Source organism: Enhydra lutris, unplaced genomic scaffold, assembly GCF_002288905.1.
Source record: "Enhydra lutris kenyoni isolate GAN:26980312 unplaced genomic scaffold, ASM228890v2 scaffoldscaffold67, whole genome shotgun sequence".
In the NCBI taxonomy this organism is placed as follows: Eukaryota; Metazoa; Chordata; class Mammalia; order Carnivora; family Mustelidae; genus Enhydra; species Enhydra lutris.
This window is the reverse complement of record NW_019154151.1, coordinates 9,132,169-9,142,739: the sequence shown is the minus strand read 5'-3', so window position 1 is coordinate 9,142,739 and position 10,571 is coordinate 9,132,169. Positions and strand designations below refer to the sequence as shown.

The following is a 10,571-nucleotide window of genomic DNA, read 5'->3' as shown; positions in this document are numbered from 1 at the left end:
CTGCATGAAGGGGTTCTCCCAGACTGATGGATTACATTTCCCGTCATTCCTCTCCCTGCACTTGGAACTTCAGGCAGGCCAGCCTCCTCTCTGGATTGGGATTCCCACCTCCATGACTTTCTTCCCACCACTCCACCCTCCTCCAATGCTCTCCCGCCCCATTTTTATCCTATCCTTCAAGCCCAGCTTATTTAAACATCCCTCTCCTCTGCACAACTTTGCCTGAGTACTGCTGCCTGAAGACATTTCTGCACCGACAGGAAGGATTTGGACAGAGGCTTGCAGTTTTGTTAGTTTGTTTTTGTTTCCATACATCTTGCCTTTCCAAATAGATCATAAACTCAAGGACAAAGATGTGTCTCTTTTTTTCTGCTTAAAACACACAACTTTATTGATAACATAAAAATAGTCTCAAATGTAGAAACACAAGTCCACACAAAGGACCAAAAATTACCTTACTCATGAAGAATCAGGTCAGTTTCTGCTCATGAAGCATACTAAAAATATCTCAATCCAGACAAGGTAATAGTCAACACATGTATTTTCAGTACATTTCATGTCCATAAAGTGATCCAGCTACAGACCATCACAAGTAACATCAGTTTCAAAGTTGTAATGCAATTTATAATGTGCATTACTTCCAGACTGCAAAACCAAAATATTACTCAGATTTGTTTGGGAACATACAATTAATCAGAGTTTACTTAATAATAGCTCAACTCTTTCTTTCACCTCAGGGTCACTGTACTCTGCTGCTAAGACTCGGAGCTTCTTGGCACAAGCTTTAGGTCGTTGGAATATGAAGTAAAGGGAATTTTTACTGAACTTGTCCTGGGTAAATACTTTTGCCCTTCTTTTAAAATGATAATTTATATTTTCAAATAGTGAAAGAGCATTAAGAATATTCTCTTTTGTCTCTTTCTTGCTAAAGATATTAATCAGTGATGTTGGTGCATTGGCAATGAGTAAGTCTTTTGTCATAGATGGATTTTTAGAGAAATTCAAAAGCATTCCCAAAATATGGTCTTTCGTTTCTCCACTTCCCACAGTTAACAAACGAAGAAATTCTGAAATATAATTTGTAACCATATGCTGATATTCACTAATAATAGTCAAATGCTTTATCAGTCTTAGTCCAGCCAGCTGTACATTTGAATTCAAGGGATAGGTGACTGTGTCTTCACAAACTTGGTTTAAGTATGTTTTCACCTTCCTATGATTTTCAGCAGCCACTGAGATGTTATTCAGTGCATTTAAAGCCTTCTGCCTAACACTGGGATAGGGATTATTGAGCAAACTTTCAATAATTGAGATTCTACCTGCATTACGAATGACTTCATGGGAAAAGGGATATTCAGGACTGTTATAAAGAGCATTATTAGCTATTTCATGAATAGAAGGATCTTCAGTCATTTCAATCATGCAAATGAGTTTTTCAAGTTCTCGTGGATCCATATTTGCTTCGCGTTTACAGCGACAGGTCCAGGGCTGAGTTTTCTCCTCATACCTGATCTGCTTTCTGAGCTCATCCTCAGGTGGAAAGCAGGACTTATTTTGGTATGGAAATTCCATTTCTGTCCAGATCATGGCTCCTGCCCATGACCCCATTCCTGCACCAGGGACCATGGATGGATATGTGCCTCTTGACTCAGCTGACTTTTTGGCTTTAGTCTTAGGTGCAGATTTGTCCTCACTTCTGTTTTCATTACCATCCCAGAACCAAGACCTTTCATCAACTCCACCAGCAGTTGGTGCCTCAAGCTTACCCTTGGCATTGGCCTTATCTCCAGCTCCACACTCAAAATTGACATTTCTCTCCCTCTTGGGTCTGAACTCATTACTCCTCTCACTGTCAGCCCAAAACAAGGACCTTAAACTGATTTCCTCAATATCAGGGCTAGACGCTCTACTTAGCTCATCCTCATCTACATCCTCAGCCAAAATCCACGACTCCATGCAAGCCTCTTCCTCAGCCCCAAGCCTAGAGCCCGTAGTGGCTGCATCTCCATCCCAGAGCCAAGACTCCTTCCTGACCTCTGCCTCAGCCCCAGCCTCAGCCCCCACAAAGGAATCCATACAGGCTGCCTCTTCAGAGCTGATCCAGGACCCAATACTGGCCTTATCCTCAGCCCCAAATCTGGAACTAAGGATGACCTCTTCTTTAGCCCCTGATCGGGATTCAATATTGGCTTCATTTTTATCTCCAGGTTTGGATACAATACCAGCCTCTTCCCCTCTCCTGAAGCAAGACCCTGTACTAGTCTCACCCCCTGTCCTAAACCAGGATCTTTCGTTGGCCTCCATCTCAGCACTGATCTGGGGTCTTCCACTGGCCTGGTCACCAGCCCTAGCCCAGGTCCCTCCACTTGCCTGGTCCTCAAGCCCCAGCCTAGATCTTTTACAGGCTTCATTATGAGGCCTAGACCCAGCCCACAATTTTCCACTAGCCTGGTCCCCAATGCCAGCCTGGGAGCCTTCTCTACCTGCTGGGTCCTCAAATCCAGGTTTGGGACAGCTATCGGCCTGAATCCCAGCCCCAGCCCAAGGCCTTCCACTGACCTGACTCCCAGTGCCAGTCCAGGACCCACCACTAGACTGGTTTGCAAGCCCTGGATTAGACCCTCCAACAGCCTGGTCTTCAACACCAGACCAGAACCTTCCTTTACTGGCTTGATCCTCAAATCCAGGTTTGGGACAGCTTCTAGCTTGATCTCCAGTCCCTCCCCAAGACCTTCCACTGACCCAACTTCCAGTATCAGCCCAGGACCCACCACTGGATGGGACCATGGGCCCTAGTCTAGATCCTCCAATAGCCTGGCCACCAGACCCACCCCAGGACCCACTTGCATTAGATTGACTCTCACTGCAAGCACAGAACCATCCACTGGACTGGTCCTCGGGCCCTGATCTACATTCTTTACTGGCCTGGTCCCCAGTGCCAGCCCAGGAATCTGCAATGGACTGGTCCCTGGGACTCAGCCCAGACCCTCCACCAGCCTGACCCCCATTGTCAGCCCAAGACCCTCTTCCACTTGCCTGCTCTTCAAATCTAGGTTTTGTCCCACCACCAGCCTGATCCCCAGGTACAGCCCAGGTCCCTCCATTGGCCTGGTCCATGGCCCCAACCAAGAACCCTCCACTGGCTTGGACCCCAGAGTCACCCCAGGACCTTCCACTGGACTGGTCCTCAGGCCCCAACCTAGGCCCTCCATCAGCCTGGCCACCAACCTTAGCCAAAGACGCTTCTACATTTGCCAGATCCTCAAATCTTGGCTTGGACTCACCACCAGACTGATCACTAGTCCCAGCCCAGGACCCGTCGTCACTGGCCTGCTCCATAGTCCCAACCAAGAATCCTCCACTGGCCTGATTCCCAATGCCAGTCCAGGACCCAACACTAGACTGGTCCACAAACCCTGGTTTAAAACCTTTGCTGGCCTGTTCCCCAGCCTTAACCCAGGACTCACCACCCGACTGGTCCATAGGTCTCAGCCTGGAGCCTCCACTAGGTTGGTCTGCAGTGTCAGCCCAGGTCACATTTTCACTGGCCTGATCCTCAAATCTAGGCTCGGATCCACCAGACAGACCACCAGTCCCAACCCAGTACCCTACACTAGCCTGGTCCATATCCCCAGGCCAATACCCAATACTAGCCACATTCCCAGCTTTAGCTTCAGCCCAGGACCCTCCATTAGCTTGAATTCCAGCACCATCCTGGGACCTTCCACTGGCCTGTTCCTCAGCTCCAGTCCAGGACCCTCCAATGGCATCTTCCCCAGCCCAGGACACCCTACTGGCCCGACCTCCAGCCCAGGGCTCCCCAATAGCCTGGTTCCCAGTGCTAGCCCAAGAACCCCCACTGGCCTGGTTCTCAGCCCCAATCCAGGATGCTCCAATGGCCATGTCCCCAGCCTCTGACAAAGAACCCCCACTGGCCTGACTCCCACCCCAGAGCCCCCCACAGGCCTGGTCCCCAGCTGCAGCCCAGGATGGAAAACCAACTTCATTCTCAGCCTTAGCTCCAGCCCAGGACCTAATATCAGACTTATGACTAGCTCCACTCCAGGACTCAATACTGGCTTCGTTCTCATCATCAGCCCAGGACATGCTATTCTCCCAGTATCCATCCCTGGCCTGAAACCTAAATTTGATCCATCGCTCAGAAGCAATCCAATCCTCAATACCAATCCCATTCCAGTAATAGTCATGGACCCTAGGCCGAGTCTTACTGCAGGCCTGAGTACCTGTCCCACTCCCACTCTCAGAAGTGAGCATGGCCTCAGACTTGGGTTTTGCATAACCCTCATCTCCTGTGGCTTCTGCCTCAGACTTGGGTATAGCCTTGTCCTTTGTCTCAGGCAAGATCTTACTCTGGAAATGGGCTGCAGACTGAGGCTGGCCAGAGCCCATCATATGTGCCCCAGCCTCTACCCTAGACTCAGCATTGGTATTTCCCCTGACCTTACTTCTGGCGCCAAGGAGGGCCTCACCCTGAGAAATGGCCACGGCCTGGGGTGAAAGAGAGCCTACTGTATCTTGCCTATCCCTTGCCTTTAATACCACATTGAGATTGTCCCTGACCTTATTTCTGGCACCAAGCAAGTTTTCACATTGGGAATTAGACATGGCCTGGGGTTGGGCAGTGCCTGTTATATCTGTTTGAGGCTGAGCTGAACACATTATATCTGGCCCAGTACCCGCCTTAGACGTAGCACTGGGATTGCCCTGGACCTTACTCCTGGCAGCAGACAAGGTTTCACCTTGGGAATTAGACACAGCATGAGGCTGGGCAAAACTTGTTGTATCTGCTCTGGCCTCTACCTTAGACACAGCATTGGGATTGCTTCTGACCTTATTCTTGACACTAGGCAAGGCTTCACTCTGGGAACTGGCCACAGCCTGGGGCTGGGCAAAACCCACTGTATCTGGCCCAATCCCTGCTTTAGATGCAGCACTGAGAGTGCCCCAGACCTTATTCTTAGTGACAGTTAAGACTTCACCCTGGGAATTGGCCACAGCCAGGGGTTGGGGGGAGCCTATTGTATCTGTTTGAGGCCAGGCAGGGCCCACTGTATCTGCCCCAACCTCTGCCTTCGACACAGCATTGGGATTGCCGCTGACATTCTTAGTACCAGAAAAAACTTCATCCTGGGAAGTGGCCACAGCCTGAGGCCAAGCAGAGCCCGTCACATCTGCCCTGGCCTCTGCCTTAGACAGAACTTTGGAATTGCCCCTGACCTTACTCTTATTACCAAACAAGGCTTCACCCTGGGAACTGGTCACAACTTGGAGCTCGGCAGAGCCCACTGCATCTGCCCTGGTCTCTCCCTTACACACGGCACTGGGATTGCCCTTGACCTTATTCTTAGTACCAGATGAGTCTTCACCCTGAGAACTGGTCACAGCTTGCGGCTGCGCAGAGCCCACCGTATCTGGCCCAGTATCTGCTTTAGACAAAGCACTAAGATTACATCGAACCTTACTTCTGGCACCAGGCAAGGCTTCACCCTTGGACTCATCCTGAAGCTTGGCAAAGCTTGTTGTATCTGCTCTGCCCTCTACCCTAAACACAGCATTAGGATTGCTGCTGACCTGATTCTTCACACCAGGCAAGGCTTCACACTGGGAAGTGGCCACAGCCTGGAGCTGGGCAGAGCCCACTGTACTTGGCCCAGCCCCCGTCTTAGACGCAACATTGGAATTTCCCCTGACCTTGTTCTTAGCCCCAGGCAAGACTTCACCCTGGGAATTGGCCACAACCTGAGGTTGGGCAGAACCTGCTAAATCTGGCCCAGTTCCTGCTTTAGACAAAGCACTGGGGTTGCCCTTGACCTTTTTCTTGACACCAGGCAAGGCCTCACCCTGGGCATTTGCCACAGCCTGGAGCTGGGCAGATCCCACTGTAGCTGGCCCAGCCCCTATCTTAGACACAGCACTGGAATTTCCCTTGACCTTGCTCTTAGTCCCAGGCAGGACTTCACCTTGAGAACTGGCCACAGCCTGAGGCTGGACAGAGTTCACTGTATCTAGTCCAGCCCCTGTTTTAGACACAGCACTGGATTTACCCTTAACTTTATTCTTGATGCTAGGCAAGGATTCCCCTTGGGAATTGGCCATATCCAGGGTCTGGGCAGACCCTGTTGTATCTGTTTGAGGCTGGTCAGTGCCCATTGCATCTGCCCTGGCCTCTGCCTTAGACACAGCACTGGGATTGCCCCTGACCTTATTCTTAGTACCAGACAAGACTTCACCCTGGGCATTGGCCACAGCCTGGAGTTGGGCAGAGCCAACTGTATCTGGCCCAGCCCCTGCCTTAGACAAAGAATTGGATTTGTCTCTGATCTTATTCTTGGTACCACGCAAGGCTTCACCCTGGGCATTGGCCATAGCCTGGAGCTGGGTAGAGCGCAATGTATCTGGCCCAGCCCCTGTCTTAGAGATGGCATTGGATGTGCCTCTGACCTTGTTCTTAGTACCAGGCAAGGCTTCACCGTGGGAACTGGCCACAGCCTGGGGTTGGGCAGAGCCTGTTGTATCTGTTTCATCCTGGGCAGAACACATCGTATCTGACTCAGTCCCTGCCTTAGACACAACATTGGGATTGCCCCTGACTTTGTTCTTATTACCAGACAAGGCTTCACCCTGAGGACTGGCCACAGCCTGGAGCTGTCCAGAGGCCAATGTATCTGGCCCAGTCCCTGCCTTAGACACAGCATTGGGATTGCCCCTGACCTTATTCTTAGGTCCAGACAAGGCCTCACCCTTCGAACTGGCCTTAGTCTGGGGCTGAGCAGAGCCTGCTGTATCTGTTTCAGGCTGGACAGAACATATTGAATCTGGCCCAGGCCCTACCTCAGACATAGCATTGGGATTGCCCTTGACTTTATCCTTAGTTTTAGGTGACATTTCATCCTGGAAAGTGGCCACAGCATGATTCTGGGCAGAGCCCATTGTATCTGGTCCAGCTCCTGACTTAGATATAGTATTGGAATTGCCCCTGACCTTATTCTTGGCATCAGGCAAGGCCTCACCCTGGGAACTGGCCATAGTCTGAGGCTGCCCACAGGCCCTCAGTTCTGCCTTAGCCCCTGACCTAGAAATAGCATTAGGATCACCCCTGCCATCAACCCTGGAATCGGGTAAAGCATCAGCGTGGGTCTTGGGCCCAACCTGAGGCTGCACGCTGGTTTTCATTTCTATCCCGACTCCTGCTTTACGCTTGCTTTTGCCTTTTCCCCTTGTCTTACCTCTAGTACCAGGTAAGGTCTCAACCTGGCTCTTGGTGGAAGCCTGAGACTGTGCCTTTGTGTCTGTCCCAGCCGCTTCCTTAGACATGGTGTTGGCATTGCCTTTAGCCTTAATCCTGCCATCAGGCAAGGCATCAGCCTGGACATTGGCCCCAGGCTGAGGCTGTGTATAGAGCTCCATGTCTGTCCCAGCCCCCATCTTAGACATGGCATTGGGATTGTCTCTGGTCTTAACCCTGGCATCAGGCAAGGCCTCAGCCTGGGAACTGGCCCTCGGGTTTGCCCTGGCCCCTGTTTTAGACAGAGCACTGGAGTTGCCTCTACCTTTAAGCCTGGTGTCCAGCGTAGCCTCAGCCTGAGCACTGGCTATAGCTTGAGGGTGAGCAGCAGCCCTCATGTCAGCTCCAGCCATTGCCTTAGATGTGACATCAGTATTTCCCCTGTCATCAACCCTGGCACCAAACACTGTCTCGATCTGTTTCTTGGCCACAGTCTGAGGTTGCATAGGAACTCTCATATCTGCCCCTGCCCCTGCCTTACACAGGGCATTGGTATTAGCCCCAGCATCAACCTTTGCCCCAAGCATAGCTTCAGCCTGGGTCTTGGCTATAATCTGAGGCTGGACAGAAGCCCTCGTGTCTGCCCTAGACTCTGCCCGAGACACTGTTTTGTGTTTCCCCTTGACCTCAACCCCAGCACCAGGCACGTTGATGACCTGGCTCTTGGTTACAGCCTGAGATGGTGTGCAGAACCTCATGTCCGCTTCAACTTCTGCCCTGGATGAGGCATTAAGATTTCCCTTAGCATCAACTGTGTTACCAGGCCTGGCCTCAGACTGATTCTTGGCCACACTCACAGTCTCTTCCGGGGCTCTTGCCTTGGTCTCAGCCACAATTCCAGTCTTACTTATGGCACCCATCTTGGCCACCTCCCTGGTCACTCCTAAGGCCTCACTCTGGGTCACTGTCACTCTGTTCGTCTCTTTTTCAGCCAGTATACGAGCTTCCACTTTGGTCTGGGTCATTACTTCTTTCTTGGTCTCTGCCCTGGCAGCCAGTGGCCAAACTTTAGCCTTGGTCTGGGTCACAACCTGTCTCCTGACTACTCTCCCAGCCTCAGAGTCAGTTTGGGTCACGGCTTCTTTCATAGCTACTTCCCCAGCTTTGACCTGGGCTTCAGTCAAAGTCACTACCTCTGTCATGCCCACTTTTCTGGCCACTGTTTTGGCCTCAGATTGTATCTCTGCCTCTGCCTCTGCCTCTGCCTCTGCCTCTGCCTCTGCCTCTGCCTCAGCCATTGTCATGGCCTGAGAGCTGGCTTTGGGTCTAGCTTTAGCAGTGGTGGTAATCTCTACTTCAGCCCCAGCCCTCCCTCCTGTTTCAGCTTCTGCTCCAGATGTGGCCTTGGGTCTAGTCTCAGTCTCTGTCCCACCCATGGCTTCACCTGTGGCCAGGGTCTGGTTCTGTACCCCAACCACAGTCCCCATCTTGACCCTGGACCCATTTTTGGCAAGTGTCCTCACACTCTGGACTCTTCCTTTGGTTAATCTGTAAAGGTAGTAGCAGGTACCTGCCCAAACCACCAGTCCTGCAGTCACCCAGGACACTTCCTGAACGCGGCCCATGTAATCACCCCTAGTAAAGTCACGAACAAGGCACAGGGGGCTCAATCAGGATGGGGAAAGAGGGTAGTAGGTCTGGGTGTAGGCCTGTGAGGGCGCTGGTCTTCAGCCACTTAAAGGCCACTACAGCTGCCACTGGAGGTGGACCTAGAAGTGGAGGAAGGAAATGGACTAAAATTTCTCTTCTACTTTGTGCCTCATACAGATAGATACACAGAAGGACAGGAACGTGTAGAAATGATGTGCATGGTGTGAGAAGAGGATGATGAGCCAACTCTCTCTCCATCCTTTTTATTTTCTCCCCTCCCATTTTCCTTAGTGCCCAACAACTTTCCCCTAAGGTACATCCACACACATTTTCTTACACCAAATGAAAAATGGAAAAGATGGTGGGGGAGGAACTATGAATGGGAGAAACTGAGAAGCCCTCAGACCTTGATTTTTACTGGACCTATTCTCATCACCATTCCCGAAGGTCCCCATCCTCATACCAACCTGTAATGATCAAGGCAGTTCCCTCCTCTTTCCTTCTCTTGATTGGTGATATACCCTAAAGTAGATCTATTAAATCATGAGATCTGTGGACCTAGAGACAGACAGACAGACAGACAGACAGACGGAGGGACAGATGGTACTGGAGATTTTGTTCTTGATGTGACAGGCATATTATCAAACTACCTTTCTATCTCTCTCAGTTCACCCCACTCTCTGTACCAAAATACAGGCAAGAGTATGACAAGGATGGTGGGAAAGGGAGAGGCAAAGGATCCTCCAGACTGGACATTGACCACACTGGATGCACGCTGATCTCCACCAGCCCACTGTAGAGGTCTACCCAGGCAGTTCCCATCCTCTTACCAGTCTATACTGATCAGGGGTAATTTCCTCCTTGTTTCTTTGCTTCCAGTAATCTCAAGCCCTACAGCAGACCTGCAGGAAGATCTATGGACAAGCAAACAAACGGGGGGTAATAGACACCAAGTCCTCACAGAACACACAAGCACCCTGATCCCTGATCCCAGTATCTGCCTTGGCAGATCCCATGTCCAGTTTGCTATTGTGTCCCATCTTGAAAGCCCTCCTTTCTAGTCCTCTCTCAGTCACACTCCAGCCCACCCCTACCCCAATAAGCTTCCTGTTTCCTGCCCTGAAATCAGCAGGGATGTAGCAACACTGTGGACACGGGGGAGAGTGTAGGAGAGGCAGAAGTACCATACTGAGACCCTCTCAAGTCTCAGCCAACTTCTGTGCTCACCTTCTTGTTATCCCCAGGTGCTGCCCACCTTCACACAAACCTTCATGGTTCCAGGCCAGTTTCCCCCTTTCCCTGGCTTCCAGCCCTACTGTAGGTCTATGGGAGAAGACCTAGGAACAAACAGAGAAAAAGGGGAGGGTAACTGTTGAGTGTTTGTGACATCCCAGCATCTAAAACAGGGGTTCCGGCACCTGCCTTACTAGATCTAGAGACACATTCTCTGGCAAGCAGAACTTGGGGTTTTCCCAGCACTGAAAGGGGCAGCATGTAAAAGGGGGGCAGGAGAAATAAAAGGGAAGAGACAGGGGCAAATTATTTTAAAACCACCTGTAGGATTCTAAGGTTTCTCCCAAAAATCCATCAGTTCCTTCACCAAGGTGCTCAGACAGGCGGGGGAATCTGGAAAATGGAGAGAGAGATGGAGCCCCCCATCCCCTACTCTAGAATC

At 50.9% G+C, this 10,571-nt stretch overlaps 1 protein-coding gene across 1 annotated transcript; it reads right to left on the bottom strand.

Moving 5' to 3' along the window:
• Nucleotides 1-693: 693 nt before the first annotated feature.
• Nucleotides 694-9,419, bottom strand: LOC111159215 (armadillo repeat containing, X-linked 4). Its single transcript, XM_022521659.1, has 8 exons — nucleotides 9,364-9,419; nucleotides 8,542-9,015; nucleotides 6,948-8,505; nucleotides 6,372-6,797; nucleotides 5,593-6,101; nucleotides 5,143-5,358; nucleotides 3,397-4,485; nucleotides 694-3,330 (listed from the first exon to the last, which is right to left on the bottom strand). Exons 2-8 carry the CDS (start codon nucleotides 8,869-8,871, stop codon nucleotides 694-696), a joined length of 6,765 nt encoding a protein of 2,254 aa, XP_022377367.1. The 5' UTR covers nucleotides 8,872-9,015; nucleotides 9,364-9,419.
• Nucleotides 9,420-10,571: the final 1,152 nt, after the last annotated feature.

Excerpts from the sequence above, each read along its gene's own strand:
- LOC111159215 (XM_022521659.1), bottom strand. The coding sequence starts at position 8,871 with ATGGGCCGCGTTCAGGAAGTGTCCTGGGTGACTGCAGGACTGGTGGTT. Across the intron at positions 6,798-6,947 it reads AGCTGGACCAGATACAATGG|GCTCTGCTCAGCCCCAGACT; the intron begins GCTCTGCCCAGA and ends CAGATACAGCAG. Across the intron at positions 5,359-5,592 it reads TGCCTGGTGTGAAGAATCAG|GTCAAGGGCAATCCCAGTGC; the intron begins GTCAGCAGCAAT and ends ACTAAGAATAAG.